This window comes from Ovis aries, chromosome 22, assembly GCF_016772045.2.
Source record: "Ovis aries strain OAR_USU_Benz2616 breed Rambouillet chromosome 22, ARS-UI_Ramb_v3.0, whole genome shotgun sequence".
In the NCBI taxonomy this organism is placed as follows: Eukaryota; Metazoa; Chordata; class Mammalia; order Artiodactyla; family Bovidae; genus Ovis; species Ovis aries.
This window is the reverse complement of record NC_056075.1, coordinates 46,307,263-46,325,988: the sequence shown is the minus strand read 5'-3', so window position 1 is coordinate 46,325,988 and position 18,726 is coordinate 46,307,263. Positions and strand designations below refer to the sequence as shown.

Here is an 18,726-nt window from a genome sequence, read left to right as displayed (position 1 = left end):
TTATCTCGAGACAAATGAAAAATGAAAGCACAACATACCAACACTTGGCGAGGCAGCAAAAGCAACACTGAGAGGGAATTTATAGTGAGAAAGGCCTACGCTCATTTCTTATCTCAAACACACACAGCCCTGGTTGTTTTGACTGCACAAGTACCCATCCTACCGCCACGGAAAGATAGAGCCCCGTTTTGAGCTGGCAAATAAACCCCTCTGCAGGTAGATTATGTGAAACTGAAGTCAGTAAGTGATGGCGTGCATACCAGTAGGATGAGTACATGGTTTGATTCATGGAAAAAGAGGAAACGGTAGTGACACCCAGGAGCAAGCGTTCCGAGGCAGAGCTGCACTTGCCTGACACGAGAGGGCGCGCTGCTGACTTTTCTGTCTCCTCCACAATCAGATTTGCTTCCCTTTACTGTGGTCTCCCATCTCCTACTCCCTGAAAGCACTGACTGCAAAGGTAGCCAGGAGTTGTTCGGATTTTTAAGATACCACAAAGCTGATAGGCGGGGCCAGCGTCACTGCCCACCACAGACCCACGAGGTTCACCGCGATGCCCTGAAATCCCAGTTACTCACCGAGATTGTACCACATGTCCCTGATCTCGAAGCCAATCTGCCGCCGCATATCGCCGTACCTGAAAACCAGCGACAGGAAAAGCAGAGTCACTCGCGCAGCACTGGAACATCAGGCGTGGACTGTGTTTATTCATTTTTATCTTTGGCTGCACCATGCGGCACGAAGGATCTTAGGTCCCCAGTCAGGCTTTTGAACCTGTGACCCCCTGCCCTGGAAGCGTAGAGCCCTAACCTACTGGGCCGCCAGGCAAGTCCAGACTTGGATTATTTTTACGAGCAACGAAGAGTCTCCCATCCCTGAGGCCAATAAAGAGGGTGTCGAAGCATCAACTTCTGCCCCCGAAAGGAATTGCAAGAGGAGGAATCCAGCTGAAAACCTCACTTTCCCATCACCACGGATCACAGAAGGACCCCTCCTCTGTGGGAACGTGCGGGAGATGGTGCACACGGATCACATAAGGGCCTCTCCTCTGTGGGAACGTGCGGGAGATGGTGCAGAGAAGTTCCTTTCCTTCCTTCCACCTCTCACGGCAGGAGAAAGAGAACCTGGTCCCTGGGCCCGAGGGGGAGTTTGCCTTGCATGCATATCATTAGCATCTAGGCACCAGACACCAGATGAAACTGCATAGCCCGGCACACAATAAACAGGCCTCACATGTTAAATGAAGCCCTGGAGTCCTAGGCAATCAGACCCGGGAAGGCCTCTTCCGTGGAGCTCCCGGTTCCCATCCTTCTTCATCATTTTCAATGTAAGGAAGGACTTAACACCAAGAGATGTCAACAAACATTCCCCCCGCCCCAGCCCATTTTTGTTTATCCCGGGAAAATAAATGCTAATTTTCTTCCCAGTGGGTCAGCAGAGGGGGTGTGTGTTTCATGAATAAACAGAATTTGATGCTCCAGAAGATAAACCTTTATTAGGTTGTGAGCAATTTAACGTTTCCCTTTATTGCCTAAGGAAAAGGCTGATTATATTAAAAATAATAATTTGCAAAATTATCCCACAGTGTTGCAGCATCACAGCTGTGGATCGGCGCCTGCCCCGTGTGTCCCCGTGTCAGCTGACATGGGAAGAAAGCTCTGATTATGGATGACCGAGTTGTGACTCTGGAGACAGAGATCGCGCTGGTACCTCAACAGCCCCAGCTGGTGCCACCTTTCATCAGAGTCTTGTGTGCCCGAAGCACCTGTCTGTCACTTCCAGCAGGAAAGGACTACAGACCCTGTGATCATCACAACCAAGAAAGATAAACAAACCCGGCAGCTCCCCTTGGAGAAGTCACCCTTGGGAACATCCCAGTCGGACAGGTGCCAGGAGGCTGTACACGTGGAGAAACTGATCAGAGCGGGCAGTGTTACCGCCCTTCCTCTGTGGACAAGCCGGTCTTCCAAGGTGAATGCAGCGCTGCCCAGCAACTGGGATGGGTAAATTCTGTGAGTGAGAGAGAGAGGGCTCTCCGCCCGGGTCTGCACCCACGACCAAGATACAGTGAGCAGGGACCCGCCACCCTTTGGTATCTAGCTGGCACCCCAAAACACCCCAGGGGCACACAATCTGAGCACCAGTAAGGTGTGCTTCCTTTTGAGGCTCAGAGAGCTGTTTTTCATTCCCATTTTGCTCCCCTAGGAATGACAGAGGGGTCCCAGCAGCCCAGGCCAGGCAAGGAGGCGGTTGGCCGCGTAATGACTGAGAAGACCATCCTCCCAGGATTTGCCAGGAGAGGAGGATCGGGGAGGGAATACTGCGCTCCATCCAGTGCAGATGCTTCCTCCCCAGGCTGGGCGGATGCTCGCTGTCCAGGGGTACGAGCTGCCTCCCAGTAGAGCACATGTCTGGGGTAGCAGGGAGTACAGCTTTGCAGGGAGGACTCTGAGGACACCAACACCCCAGCCCCTGCCTCAAGGTGTTCAGACTGCAGCACAGCAAGGTGGGAGGCCAGAGGCCCAAAGGAGGTGACAGCTGGGTCCCAGGCAGGTGCTGTCAGTTACTAACACACACTCTAAAGACCCTTGGAACTGCCAAGCAACTGCTTCCCAGTCTGGAATGGTATCTCTTGAACAGTACGAGTGGTGAAAGCCAGGCTGATCTCCATCAGTGTCCGAGCCTCTCTTGCCCTGACCAAACTCCCTCTCTCAGGTCTTACACTGATTCAAATTAAACCCCGAGGTTCAGAAAGGTAACGGGCAGGGGAGCCCCAGCGGTAGCACGTTCGCCATTTCGGTCTGGATCACCAGGAGGGACCTGATGGATGTCTCAAGCTCTACGGCGACCGGCCCCTCGTCCAGAGATGAGGTTGATGCAGGGACCGCAGGAGAAGGGAGCCAGCTCCGTTCCCTGCTTCTGCACACAGCATCCTGCTCCCAGTGCTGGCTGAGTGCTGGGCGGGGCTCAAGGATGCTTGCCTTACACTGCTCAGTTACGCTTCGCCATCTTCTCTGCGGAAAGTGCTGCGTCTTCACAAGTATTTGAGAACAGGGAGGGTGAGCAAAGATCTGAGCATATATCCCTCATGAGAGTTAGGCCTCCTGGATAAAGATGATAAAAATGCCGTTTTAATAGTCAAGTAAGACACAGGAGTGCGAGGCTGATACAGGAGGCATAAAGAGCTCGAAGGTGAAGGACAGGACCGCATCTCCCTGGCAGCAAGACTGATCTTTTCTCCAGCTTTAATAAAGCAGGCAGCTTTGATGAATCCATGCACATCTGAGCGTAATCCACAAATGGAGTCACAGCTGTCACCAGAACTTAGGAGGGATTCCTGAACCATTCAGATACTGTCTCCCAAGGAGGAGAGACAAGCAGCAATGTAGAGGACCTGGGATCCAGAGCTGGCGGCCTCAGGGTTCATGAGAGTCCATCCTGAAGACTGATGGTTGAGAGCTAGTCCTCGGGGGCAGGGGAGCAAGATGACTTGGCCAAGGTCACAGGGCAAGAGGAGAAGAGACTGCAAGTCCGCAGACTCCCACAAATCCCTGTCCCTTCCCCCGGCCCGCACCTTGAGGACCAGAGAGGCGGCACCCATGAGTCACAGCACAGCACTGTTCCATCCCTCAAGGTGCGCGTGTTTCGTTTCATTCTTGCGGTAAGCCCACGCGGTGAGGAAAGAGACGCTCCCACAGCCACTTTCCCACTGAGGAAGCAGAGATTCCGGCTGGTGAAATGACACACCTGTCTCCGCAAAGCTGGGGTCAGCAGGCACTCCTACCACACCCAGCTGCCCTGCGCCCAGCCACACGGTGAGCGGACACCTCGGAAGGGCCAGCCCGAGGGGCCCCGAGGAGGCATCCTTCAGATGTGAGCCTGGATAGATCTCAGACCCCACATCCAGGCCTATAGCTCTAACCCAAAACAGCTTGACTCTGGTCTCCCCGGCCTCATCTCAGCACCTGCTATCCTGAATCTTCACCCCAAGAAGCAGAAACAGCATGTCCACCACAGACAGTCGTCCAAGTTGAGGGGTCAGCAAACCGAGCCGCAGTCCCAGCACACGGGGCAAGTCACCTGACCACCCTGACCCACGGCCTCTTCATCTATGGTGTTGCGGTATTGATGGTATGACGCGTGTCTCCCAGGCTTTGGGGAGAACGAGATGCTGCCCTTGTTTGTTTGAGCAAACAGTGAAGTCAGGCTGGTCCTTCCTTTAGAGGCTTAGGCCGGGCCTCCTCACAGCATCCCCCCATGGTCTCCATGGTCACTGAGACTAATTTGTTCAGCAAGCATCACTCGTTGCTTCCTGATTTACTGAGTATGTCCTGGAGGCCCGCACAGCGCTAATGTGGGAACAGTGATGTCGTGAGCAGAAGACACACCGTGCACAGCCGTGCGGGGCCTGTTTGCCTAGTAGCAGAGGTGGGCCCAGGACACGCATGTACAGGTATCTAGTTTTCTCAAAGGGCCATGATCACGGTGCGTTAGGAAAAAGGGGAGTGGGTCCAGGTTGGCTGTGGGTGAAGTCTGCTCTGAGAGTAACTCTGACTCTCAGATTTGAAGAAGGAAAGCTGTAATTCAGACAGATATGGGACGTAACCAGCAGGTGCAAAGGCCCTGTGGCCGGGGCAAGGTGGGGATAGGTAGGTATATGGACCACAGAAGGCAAGGAGGCTGGAGGACAGGGAGCTTGCCTTACTGTTTCCCCTTAAGAGGAGGGCTGTGTTGTGAACCAAGGCTTCAGAGGCAGATTGGCGAGTTTCAAAAATTTTCTTGAAATGAGAAATATACTAAGTGGCACACACATAAATATACGTGCACAAAAGTTTCATGAGATGACACTTAACTTTACTACCTGCCATGAACTCGAATGCTTTCTTATATTCTATTTGAGTGGGGGATAAAAAGGCAAGAAAGAGGTATGTTGGTCTTGGCTGGTGTGGGTTGAATTGTGTCCTCCATAAAAATCTGGTAAGACCCTAACCACTGCTGTCCATGAATGAGAGCGTGTCTGGAAGAGCATCTTTGCAGAAGTAATCCTGTTAGCATGAAGTCATGCTGGACGGGGCAGGCCTTAAATCCAATGACTGGCACACTTATCAGGAAAAGGAGACGTTTAAGGACACAGACACAGGGAGGAGGGCCATGTGAGGATGAAGGTGCAGCTGAGGAGCATGAAGGATGGGAGCCCCAACCATCGCGAAGGATGGGGCCATCCTGGAAGGTAGGAGAGAGGCAAGGATGAAGGGCTCCCTCTGAGCTTCCAGGAGGAACCAACTCTGTCGATGCCTTGATTTCAACCTCTGGTGTCTGCAACTGGAAGACAATGCATTGCCGTTGCTTCAAGCCACTTAGTTTGTGTTCATTGTTACCTTACGGCAGATGGCTCTAAAAAAACGGGCTGTTAGGTTGCTATCCTGGCCCAACAAAGGATTGAGATGCACAAGGGCTGATACTGAAAAATGCTGTCTTAAGGGGAGACCACAGAATCATCGAGACTTGCGGAGCTCCATCACTGAATGGTAGGGTGGAGGAGCCTGACAACAGCGCGGAGAGGCTAAGACAGGAGAAGGAAAACCTCGACGGGGTTCTGGGAGCCCAGACAGGAGCCGGCTGGCAGCCAGGGCCAGCAGCAGGGGGAGGACGGGGAGAGCCGGGAGGCATGCGGGGAGCAGGGGGAGATGGTCGGTGGGCTGAGACATTTCCGTTTTTATGGGAAAGACTGGTAACTTCTGGGGAGGTAGGAGGAGGGACCCCAGACAGATGGGAATAAGCCTAACTAGACATAGGGTCAGATGTGTCCTCCACTGCATAAAGGTTTATCACGGTCGGTAAAAACCACATCACTAAAAGAAGTATGGTATGTATTGACAACGGAATATTACTCAGCCATAAAAATGATGGAACGATGCCACTTGCAGCAGTTTGGATGGACCCAGAGATGATCACACTAAGTGAAGAAAGCCAGGCAGAGGAAGACAAGAATCATAGGATATTGCTTACGTGTGGAATCTAAAATGTAATACAAATGAATTTATTTACAAAACAGGAGGAGACAAAGAAAATAAACTTGGGGCTACCAAAGGGGAAAAGGACAGGGTGGGGTCATAAATGCCAAGTATGGGATTAACAGATGCACAGTGCTTTGCATAAAATTGATAAGCAACAGTGATTTACTGTACAGTACAGGGGAATATATTCAATATCTTTCAATAACCTATAATGGAAAAAAAATCTGAAAAAAAAATACTGAGTCACTTTGCTCTATCAGTTCAGTTCAGCCGGTCAGTCATGTCTGACTCTTTGCGACCCCATGGACTGCAGCACGCTGGCCTCCCTGGCCATGAACAACTCCCGGAGCTTGCTCACACTCATGTCCATTGAGTTGGTGATGCCATCCAACCATCTCATTCTGTCCCGTCCCATTCTCCTCCCACCTTCAATCTTTCCCAGCAACAGGGTCTTTGCAAATGAGTCACTTCTTCGCATCAGGTAGGCAAAGTATTGGTGTTTCAGTTTTAGCATCAGTCCTTCCAATGACTATTCAGGACTGATTTCCTTTAGGATGGACTGGTTGGATCTCCTTGCAGTCCAAGGGACTCTCAAGAGTCTTCTCCAACAGCACAGTTCAGAAGCATCAGTTCTTCAGTGCTCAGCTTTCTTTATAGTCCAACTCTCACATCCACACATGCCTACTGAAAAAACCATAGCTTTGACTAGATGGACCTTTGCTGGCAACGTAATGTCTCTGCTTTTTAATATGCTATCTAGGTCGGTCATAGCTTTTCTTCCAAGAAGCAAGTGTCTTTTAATTTTATGGCTGCAGTCTCCATCTGCAGTGATTTGGGAGCCCCCGAAAATAAAATCTCTCACTGTTTCCACTGTTTCCCCATCTATTTGCTATGAAGTGATGGGATGAGATGCTATAATCTTAGTTTTCTGAATGTTGAGGTTTAAACCAACTTTTTCACTCTCCTCTTTCACTTTTATCAAAAGGCTCTTTAGTTCTTCTTTGCTTTCTGCTATAAGAGTGGTGTCATCTGCATATCTGAGGTTATTGATATTTCTCCCAGCAATCTTGATTCTAGCTTGTGATTCATCTAGCTCGGCATTTCGCATGATGTACTCTGCATATATGTTAAATAAGCAGGGTGACAATATACAGCCTTGACGTACTCTTTTCCTGATTTGGAACCAGTCTGTTGTTCCATGTCCAGTTCTAACTGTTGCTTCCTGACCTGCATACAGGTTTCTCATGAGGCAGGTTAGGGGGTCTTGTATTCCCATCTCTTTAAGAATTTTCCAACAGTTTGTTGTGATCCATATGGTCAAAGGCTTTGGTGTAGTCAATAAAGCAGAAGTAGATGTTTTGTTGGAACTCCTGCTTTTTCCATGATCCAACAGATGTTGGCAATTTGATCTCTGGTTCCTCTGCCTTTTCTAAATCCAGCTTGAACATCTGGAATTTCATGGTTCATGTGCTGTTGAAGCCTGACTTGGAGAATTTTGCACATTATTTTGCTAGCTTGGGAGATGAATGTAATTGTGCAGTAGTTTGAGCATTCTTTGGCATTGCCCTTCTTTGGGACTGGAATGAACACGGACCTTTCCATTCCTGTGGCCACTGCTGAGTTTTCCAAATTTGCTGGCGTGTTGAGTGAAGCACTTTCACAGCATCATCTTTCAGGATTTGAAATAGCTCAGCTGGAATTCCATCACCTCCACTAGCTTTGTTCATAGAGATGCTTCCTGAGGCCCATTTGACTTCACATTCCAGGATGTCTGGCTCTAGGTGAGTAATCACACCGTTGTGATTATCTGGGTCATGAAGAACTTTTTTGTACAGTTCTTCTGTGTATTCTTGCAACCTCTTCTTAATATCTTCTGATTCTGTTAAGTCCAAACCACATCTGTCCTTTGTTGTGCCCATCTTTGCATGAAATGTTCCCTTGGTATCTCTAATTTTCTTGAAGAGATCTCTAGTCTTTCCCATTCTATTGTTTTCCTCTATTTCTTTGCATTGATCACTGAGGAAGCTTTCTTATCTCTCCTTAATATTCTTTGGATCTTTGCATTCAAATGGGTATATCTTTCCTTTTCTCCTTTGCCTTTAGTTTCTCTTCTTTTCTCAGCTATTTGTAAGGCCTCCTCAAACAAACATTTTGCCTTTTTGCATTTCTTTTTCTTGGGGATGGTCTTGATCACTGCGTCTTGTACAATGTCATGAACCTCTGTCCATAGTTCTTCAGGCACTCGGTCTATCCAATCTAATCCCTTGAATCTATTTGTCACTTCTACTGTATAATCATAAGGGATTTGATTTAGGTCATACCTGAATGGTCTAGTGGTTTTCCCTACTGTCTTCAATTTAAGTCTGAATTTGGCAATAAGGAGTTCATGATCTGAGCCACAGTCAGCTCCTGGTGCTGTTTTTGCTGACTGTATAGAGCTTTTCCATCTTTCGCTTAGAGCATTCATCTTCTCCTGCGAGAACTCCAAAATTATAACTCACTGCTGAATAAGCGTCTACCGGAGAATGTTGGATTCCACCAAGAAAATATACGCCATATCCAAAGGCAAAGGAGAAGTCCCAGCAAGACTTTGTTATACACCAGAAACTTACTATCGTAAATTAACTATACTTCAAATAAAAGGAATGTAGTATCACTAATGTATGCAAGCCAAAAGCAGTTCACTTAACTCTCTCAAAAGGACCTTGGCACAGGTTACAGCTTGTTGAGTCTATCTCCTCTGGTTCCCTTCTAATTCTTATTATATAGTGAATTTATTTGCAATAATTTGAGCCTCTTGGGGAAAAAAATAGCATAAACACAAATTAAACATCATATTTTCTTTTATAATTTGGAAGGCTCTACCACAGCTTCTGATTAGATCACATGCAAAGCAAGGCTTGTCACTATGTACTTCTTCCTTTCAGTTTCCCTAAAAAGTAGCATGTACAGCAGTGTGCATACACTCAACTCCTCACTATTGTTTTAGAACCCAGTGTTTGGAAAGATGATGATTTTTTTTTTTTTTTAAACATATGGTATTTGGTCCAGTAGTGAAACCTGTCCTTTAAGAACAGGCAGGTATCTGAGGATGGACTTCTTTAGTTAAAACAAAATGAACTAAAAAGAATGAGAAGCACCCCGGGACCAAGTGAGGAAGAGGGTAATGGGAATAACACGTTAGTCACACAAGTTCACATGCACCAACCCGGGGTGGGCCATCAAGCATTACGCTCTCAGCAGACAGTTGTAAATGAGCATTTTATGCTTAGATCTGCTGGAGGCCCATTCATGAACCGCTTCCTCTCTCAGAAAGAAGTCTGGTTCTGAACACAGAAGCCCATCTGCAGCCACAGCACCCCACGGTCCCCACCAGGACACATGATGTCTTAGAGATGAAAATGTCCACACTGGCTGATAATTCTAAGCCAGATCTTTCACACTGGACTCAAAATATCCTGAGCCCCCGGAATGTGCAAAATGCATGGGAGGATGGAGGTGGGGGAATTAATGATGGCCAGGTTCTGTCGACTACTTTGTCCTTTGTTAGGAGTCACTAGTGCCAAGGATGTCTGAAGGTGAGTCAGTTAAATGTTCTTATTATGGACTTTGATTCCTAAGGGTTATTTATTTCGTGGTTCATTGCCAAATCTTGTACTCAATTTGGGTTGGACATAATCAGTGCTCTGCACGGTATGGCCCATTCTTTAATGTTACTCCCGTGCGCTTTGGGGAACGCCTCTGGAATAAATATCCTAATTATCTCCCCAACCTAGGTCATCAGGAGGACATGCAGCTGAACAGGAGGGAATGATCAGGCAGATCTTCCGATCCTGGCATTTTCTGTTGTTCTTGGCCACAGCGCTGTCGACCGGGAAGATATGAGAAGCTGAGGGGCCTGCAGAGAGGAAGAGGAGCCGGGGGCATGTGGGTTCCACAGTGAATCCTTGGCTGGATTCACAAACCCGGCAGCAGCAGACAGGCTGATGGGGAGACAGTCACAGGTGATAGAACAAGTGGGCACGACTCCACTTTCGGACCCCCTGGCCTTCCCTTCTAGAAAAAAGTAGCCACCCGCATTACAATGTCCACTGTACTAGACATCAGCACCCAGCCATTTGCCCTGACCACTGGGGTTAATCCCTGTGCCCTGCGCCAAGTCCCAAGTGCCCCAATCCTGGCCACTCACTCACGCAGAGCATCTCTGCTTAGAGAGGGGGCCACACCCCTTTGGACCCCACAGACAGCCCCTTTTGGGATGGCTGTTCGCTGGCATGATGCTCTCAGGTAAACAACTCAGCCTCCTTCACCACTGAAGCTAAGTACCACCACATGCCAACTCCAGGTTGCAAAGGCACCTAGGCGGCACTTGCGATCCACTTCAGTCATGCATTTAAAAAAAAACAAAACAAAAAAACCCTTTTTGTCTTGTATTGGAGCATACCCACTTAACAATGTGGAAGCCCTCCTAATATTTCTTATGCAAGTTTTGCTATTTAGAAATTAAAATTGAACACGGATGGTAAAGTGTTTAAGGTGCAGCCAGAGGCAGACGAACCTGCCTCGCGTCTCAGCCACGCGGCCTCGTAGGCCAAGAGCACTCTTCACAGACACTGGAAATGGGGTCTCCTCGGGGGCCCGTCACAGCTACACACTGAGCCAGCAGCCCCAGAAGAGGAACCCTGAGGCTGCCCCTGAGCTGAGACACTCCTGCAAAGACACCTTCTGGAGCGCTTGGGGCTTTTTCCCTCAGGGCATCCATGGGACAATTTCAAAGGGGCAATCCGGCATTTCTCCTCCAATGGTTGTGAGAGAGAATTCTAAAAGCCCGATCAGAGGCCCTGCCGGGTCAGGGAGGGCAGACACCAACCGGCCATGTTTAAATTTCTGTGGCTCTGAAGCTCAGAAGGTACAGCGTGATGGGGAAGCAAACGTCTCCTTGGGCGGCCAAGGCCCATTTCCTGGCGTTGCTTTAGCTTGAATGTTAAGGCTCTTGCAGCAGCAAGTAAAGGGCCCAGGGAATGAGGGGCTGCACCCTCATCTGGAGAATGCTCAGAATCAAGCCTTTTTATTCTCCAAAGTGGGAAGGAGACGTCAGCTCTTTTCAGGCAGATTTCCGGTTTAAACATAGGTTTTCTCTGCAGGCGTCTCTAAGGGTGGACTGTGCTGGGAACTTGGTAAAGACTGGGCCCCATTGTTGGCTCAAGCTGTCTGGATCTCAACCTCACCTCCGTGAGGGAGACACACGCTCCCAGGATACAGGGACGGCTGAGCAGCTTTCCCCTTTGGAGACACCTTGGAATCTCTAACCCCCAGACGCCGGGCTGGCAACGCTTTGGAACAGCATGGCACAGAAGGATCCCGAAATGCTGAACAGGGACGGCTGACTCAGCACCATGATGTGCTGGCAAAATACTGCTGTATCGATGAACAGATCCCCCAGGAGGGTTCACTGTCTTCCCTCTGAGCACCCATAGAACTGAGATGCTGGTGAAACGGAGGCAGAAAGAGGATACAGGTCCTCAGACAGCCCAAGGGTTGCAAAGAGCCCCACGCAAGGGTTCTTTTCCTGACCCTGGACCCGGAGCTGTTCAGGATGCACTGCTGAAAGAGCCAGGTAGGAATCTTGTCTTTCCTGGGGTTCTGAGAGGTTCTTAGGATGATAACAGGGAGAGTTAAGCCCTTCAGATCTCCTGCTGGGAAGAGGCCCAGGGACATCTCTGGCAAAGAAGGAACCTCAGACCATTCACCACTGCACAATGGGCTGTCCCCATCAGTAGCCTCCTTGCTCGAAACTAACATTGGAGAATTAAGCCACACACAAACCACACGTGGCATGACACCAGCACAGCGCAGAGCAAAAGCAATTACGTCCCCAAACTCCCATTCTGGGCGGCGCCAATAGTCTTCAATGGCAGGGACCGGCAACCCACCAGAATGAATCCAGCAATCTTCGACCTGGACTCACGGGTTAGAAAAGGCAATACCCAGTTCATGACCTGAAACCACCCTCTCATTACACCATGATTACATCTCAGTTGGTACCGAGTTGGCTTAGAGGTCATGAGAAGATGATTCTAATAGACTCGCAGGCTCCTGCCCATGAATCCGGAGCTGTGTGGACTTACTTGTTAAGGATTTTCGCTCTTTTAGCACTTGAAAAATTCTCCAGCTGCAAGGACTCTTGAGTGAGGAAGGCGACGGCCAGGTGAAAATAGTTGTTCCACAGCTGAAAACCAAAAAGGGGAGATGCTAAGGCACAGAACTGATTCATACAGGATCTCAAAAACGCTTCGAGACATTTAGCGTTTGCCCAGCACACGCCTGTGAGATGTTAAAAAGCTGCATCCTCTACGTGTACACGGCTGACCAGCCACCCACAGTGCGGTTCAGGGCTGAGTGCGGGCTCTGACTGCACGTGCTCAAATCCCAGCAGCTTGGCCACTTACTGAGGCAAATAACCCAATCTTTCTGTGCCTTGGTTTCCACAGATAAAGCGGGAACTTCAACAGTACCTATCTGATAGGGCTGCTGAAGGAAGGATCAAAGGAATAAAGATACCTAAGGCCCCCCAGCGGTGCCGAGAGGGTGGTGATGATCATGTAATATGTTTTAGCTCTTATTAACACATTACTGACCAGGGGACTTTTGCAGAAACTAATGCCTGTGGCTATAATACATCTCAGGTCAATAATGTATTAATATTGTATCATGGAGCCCCTTACCTAACAGTATACAGATTTCTATAATTTATCATTTTTATGATACTAAAATATATATATAAACACTAGATGACTGAGAACAACATAAAAACACCCAATAGTTCATATTCCAAGAACAGCTGTTGTTCAATCGCTAATTTACAAACAGAGGTGAAAGTGAAATTGTTAGTCACTCGGTTGTGTCCAGACTCTTTGAGATCCCATGGACTGTAGCCTGCCAGGCTCCTCTGTCCACGGGATTCTCCAGACAAGAATACTGGAGTGGATTGCCATTTCCTTCTCCAGGGGATCTTCCTGGCCCAGGAATCAAACCTGGGTCTCCTGCATTGTAGGCAGATTCTTTGCCATCTGAGCCACCAGGGAATCATAAACAAAGGTAATAATTATTGCATCAAGTGAGATGATTGTAAAGAGTTAGATAAAAATAAGGTGTTAACAATAACTGGCTATCTTCAGTTGCCAGACGAATGGTGGCAAGTTTCAGGCATGGATGTAGCTAAAGGGTCCATGTGTCTGCTACTCTTCATAAGCGGCATTTCTTCAGGACTAGAGCATCTCATTGGGTTGCCAGGGAACCAGGTAAGTGCTGGTCCCCTTAGCTCACAGATGAGGTTCAGAGACTTGCCCCAAAACACAGAATACAGAGAATAGAACAAGGTGAGGCAGAACAAGGGTCCCCAGCGGCCCACCCCGGACCTCACAAGCCAGTCTTTCCTGCCTACCAAGGCACTTTCTCTTTTATTTCGGCCCTTTTATTGGGTTGCCAAAATGTTCACTGAAGTTTTTCCATAGGGTGTCACAGAAGAAACCTGAACAAACTTTTTGGCCATCGCAATGTAAGAAACAGGGTGGCTCAAATCAGTAACGTACAAGTTTCTTGTTTTCGGAACTAACACCTGCCCTGACGCCCACCCATCCCCTCGCAATGCCCTTCTCTCAGAGCTCTAGCAGGGATGTCTGGGCCATGTTGGAGTCAGGGTCATCATAAGAGCAGGACCCAGAATGTATTTTAATGCATACCTACTGCTCTTAAAAACAGCATCAACAGAAATACGAATGTGTCTTTTTAAATACCAGCTTCACTAGCTCTCTCTTCCTTCCCTTCATTCACACAGGGCCAGGACAACAGCTGAGCTACAGGTAACCTGAAACCCCACCTTAGGAGATGTTTAGGGGAACAGAGTAGTTGAGCACCCTGAAGGAGGTTCCCTTGTGGACCGTGTGCCTGGAGACTCAGCATGTCCACCTATAAAGCAAGACTGGAACCCACAGGAGACTTTTGTACCCTGAGGAACTAGGAGGCTGACTGCTGCTCACCTCAAAACTCCCCTGGCCACTACTGGGGGCCCCCGGGAGCTGGGAGCATCTGTCCTGGGGGAGGTGGGGTGATAACTGCTGTGATGTCTCTCTCCCAGGGTGCAGCCTGCATCTATGCCTGGGGGATGTGAGGCGGCCAAGTGTGGGGTGGTCTGCAAAGCCAGGCCTGTGCTCTGCTGATGTGTGGGGGACAGGACAGCCTGGAAAGAGGGAGGAGCTGTTCAAGGCTGGAGCGGACCAAAGTCACACGGAAACTGAACACACAGGGCAGGGCGGGTATGCAGGAGGAGCACAGGGGGTGTTCAGGGCAATGAAACTGGATGCACGTCGTTATACATTTGTCCAAACCCACAGAACGGACAACACATCTCCAGGGAGCCCTGATGCAAAGTAAGCACTCAGGGATTATGATGGGTAAGCGTGGGTGCAGCAGTTGTGTCAAACGCACCATCTGGTGGGGGATGTTGATGGGCGAGGCTCTGGGTGCTAGAGGCAGGGCGTTTCTGGGAAATCTCTGTACCTTCCTCTTAATTTTGCTGTGACTTTAGAGCTACCCACTCATAAAATACAAAAAAATTTAAAAATCACATAAAAATACAAACATTAAAAAAAACCTGTCGGGGCTTCCCTTGCAGTCCAGTGGTTAAGAATCTGGGCTTCCACTGCAGGGGGTGTGGGTTTGATCCCTGGTGGGGGAAGTAAGATTCCACATGTTGTGCACTGCAGCCAAAAAAAAAATAAAATAAAACAAAAAACCAACCAAACAAACAAACAAAATCCCTGTAAGCTATGCATGATTTGAGTTGTGACAACTAACAGCATTCACAATGCTGACCTGAGAAGCAACAAGTTCCGTGATTGGGTTAATGGAACTTGAACGTGGCCTGGGGGCTGGTGAGCGCTGAGAATGGTGTGAGTGTGGTGGTCTTACTCTAGTTACGTAGGGGAAGGCCTCTGTTTGTATGAAATATATACTACAGACTGGGGGAGGTGACAGGATGCAAGCTGGGAGCTCACTTGGAGAATGCTGAGAAGAAGAGCTCTTTGTGCTGTACTTGCTGGAAATGAGAAGCAGGATAGGGAGGGGCAGAGGGAGGCAGAGGGCAGAGTAACAGCCCACAGGGAGGAGTGGTTTAAAGGAGAAAGAAGTGTCTGGGAACACCAGGACATCAAAGCATGGAAATGTGCCTTGTGGGAGGACCTGCTGCCTGGAGCACATGTGGAAGCCAGTCTTGGCCGTGCAGCACCCAGGCCTCCCCCTGGGTATGGGAGGATGAGAACCTCCTAGAGTGGAGCAATCAAACCACACCTGTCAAGGGATAAGGGCCCAAAGAGCTCATTGCAGCCAAGATGTTGGGCATGAGGGGAACTTCCAGAGGACCAAATGCATGAAGACACTGCACAGGGTCAGCAACAACCCATAACACACAGTCAGCAGCCACATCTGAAACACACAGCCATCGGTGTATGTGGCTCAGCACCTGACGGGCATGGCCTACCTGGATAAAAGGAGAAAACCTAATGAAGGACAAGAGAAAAGGCATAAATATCCCTGTGTGGGATGGGGAAAAATAAATGCTGCCAAGTATTCTCCCAAATGCTGTTACAATTCTACTATGATCTTTTATAAACTCAACCCAATTAAAATGTAAACAGCATGCTTAGAAAGTTTAACAAGGTGATTCGGAATTTCACATCGAAGAGGAAATGCACAAAAAGTCGAAATAATTTTGCAATAACATCCTAACCAGGAAGACATGGCTCTACTAGCTGGGTATACAACCCATAGTTAATAAAACAAAAAATAGAACTGATACACACGTGCATCTGTAATTGTGGGTTTTCTTGGTGGCATTTCAAATCATTGGGAGAGAATAATTTATTCATAAAACCATGTAGGGAAAAGAAAACTCAAACTCCAGCCTCCAGCAGATGGAGATAAACAACAAGGACGGGGAACTACATTCCATGGCTTGTAATAATCTACAATGGAAGCATGTGGAAAGGAGTCTATATACATAGATATATGAAGAGAGAAATCTACAGAGAGGCATATACAATTGAATCACTTTGCTGTACACCTGAAGCTGATGCAGCACTGTAAAGTAACTACACGTTGATGTAAAAAAATGCTTAAGGAAAAGAAATCACAGATAGATCCATGTCAGAAAGTTTTTTTTTTTTTAAAAGCAGAAATACAAAGCTTTATCAGATACCAACTATAAACAAAACAGTTAAATTTATAATCAAAGAAGGATTTGCCAAGCAAAAAAATAAACCCCCAAAAGCCCTTTAAAAGAACCGACAAATCTGACTACAGAAAAATTAAATATTTCTATATGATAAACCTAAACCCATGACTAGACTATATCAAGAATTTCAACGTACAAAAAAATATGACATATAGCACAAGAGAAAAATGAGCCGAGAAAATGGACAGTTCGTACTAGAAATCCTCACAGCCAGGGAGCACTCTCAACCCAACTAGCAATCAGAGAAATACCAACAAAAATAAGAACCAACAGTTTTAAAGAAATTGGTATTGGAGAAGATCTAGACAATGGTGCTTCGCAGAGAAGGCTGGTGAGACCGCAAACTGCTAGAGCATTTGCGGATGGTGATTTATCAGTGTCCATCAAACTTAAAATTTCTTACCATCCAGTCTGGCAATTATGCTTCCAGCAACCAGCAACGTTGCCCTGGATGGCTGTGTCACACTGCTCACAGAAGCAGTGCCTGGAAAGGGGAAAAACTGGAAACAGCCTCCCGGTCATCAGCGCAGGCATGCCTGCACCAACGTTGATGTGTTTACACTGTGGAACAGGACAGAACTGAAAACCAGGAGCGCATGACCCCACTCATGCGTAAAGCCAAAAGAATCCTGGTCTTGGCCCAGATACAGCTGACGCTTGGGTGTGAACTACTCGAGTCCACTTACAGGCAGATATTCTTCAGCAGCAAATACTACAGTACTGAACCATCGGTTGTTGGTTGAATTATACTCAGATAAACCACCTTCCTCAACCTTCCCACACTGTTCAAGGGCCACCTGCACATGCTTAAAGAAGCCTCAGAGATAACACACAGCAATTATTCTAAAAGTTAACCAGCAATTTGAAGGAACTCTAAAAAAGAGGGGATATATGTATACGCAAGGCTTCCTTGGTGGCCAGACTGTAAAGAAACTGCCTGCAGTGTAAGAGACCTGGGTTTGACCCCTGGGTCGGTAAGAGCCCCTGGAGAAGGGAATAACTACTGATGCCAGGATTCTTGCCTGGAGAATCCCTTGGACAGATGAGTCTGGCAGGCTACAGTCCCATGGCGTCACAAAAAGTTGGACACAACTGAGCAACAAACACTCTCACTTTCTTTTCACGTGTGTGTGTGTGTGTATATATATATGTATGTATATATATATATATGTATGTATATATATGTGTATATATATGAAGTGAAGTGAAGTTGTTCAGTCATGTCCGACTCTCTGCGACCCCACGGACTGTAGCCTACCAGGCTCCTCCGTCCATGGGATTTTCCAGGCAAGAGTACTGGAGTGGGTTGCCATTTCCCTCTCTAGGAGATCTTCCCTGATCGAACCCGGGTCTCCTGCATTGTAGGCAGACTCTTTACCGTCTGAGCCACCAGGGAAGCCCTCATATATATATATATATATATATATATAGCTAATATTCATTGGAAGGGCTCATGCTGATGTTGAAGCTCCAATACTTCAGCCAACTGATGCAAAGAGACGACTCATTGGAAAAGATCCTGATGCCTAGAAAGACTGAAGGCAGGAGGAGAAGGACACAACAAAAGATGAGATGGTTGGAAGGCATCGTGGACACAATGGACATGACTTTGAGCAAACTCATTCAGGAGATGGTGACGAACAGGGAAGCCTGGCAAGCTGCAGTCCATGGGTCATAAAGAGTTGGACATGATCTAGCGGCTGAACAACACCACCATACAGCTGGACTTCCCAGGTGGGACTAGTGGAAAAGAACCCACCTGCCAGTGCAGGAGACAGAAGAGACATGGGTGCGAGTCCTGGTTAGGAAGATCCCTGGAGGAGGGCATGGCAACCCACTCCAGTATTCTGGCCTGGAGAATCCCATGAACAGAGGAACCTGCTGGGCTATAGTCCATGGGGTCATAACGTGTTGGACATAACCGAAGTGACTTAGCACACAGCACACAGCTGATGCACTTCATTGTATGGCAGAAAACTAATGTAACATTGCAAAGCAACTATACAAAGTGAAGTCGCTCAGTCGTGTCCAACTCTTTGCGATCCCATGGACTATAGCCTACCAGATTCCTCCATCCATGAAAATTTCCAGGCAAGGGTACTGGAGTGGATTGCCATTTCCTTCTCAAGGGGATCTTCCCAACCCAGGGATCGAACCCAGGTCTCCTGCATGGCAGGCAGACGCTTTACTGTACTCTAAGTTTAAAAAAATACTAATTGGTAAATTCTAAGCAATGAATAAATATTTGTTGACATTTAAAAAAAAAAAGCTACCCAGCAGAGGGAGAAAAAGGTGAAAAAATGGGAAGGGAGCTTTCCTATTTTATTCAATGGATTGACTTACACTGCACAAATATTTCACAAGAATGTATCTGTGTATTAGGACGTGATAACAAACATTAAGCAGAGAAAAAGATAA

General features: G+C 47.8%; 1 protein-coding gene across 2 annotated transcripts in view; it reads right to left on the bottom strand.

The window, feature by feature from the left end:
• Positions 1-18,726, bottom strand: part of DOCK1 (dedicator of cytokinesis 1) — a 569,019-nt gene that overhangs the window by 104,656 nt on the left and 445,637 nt on the right. For both annotated transcript variants that reach the window (XM_015103500.3, XM_042238527.1), the window contains exons 31-32: positions 12,146-12,246; positions 579-637 (exon numbers count right to left, since the gene is read on the bottom strand). In XM_015103500.3, coding sequence (XP_014958986.2) covers positions 579-637; positions 12,146-12,246 — 160 coding nt within the window. The remainder of the gene's footprint in view (positions 1-578; positions 638-12,145; positions 12,247-18,726) is intronic.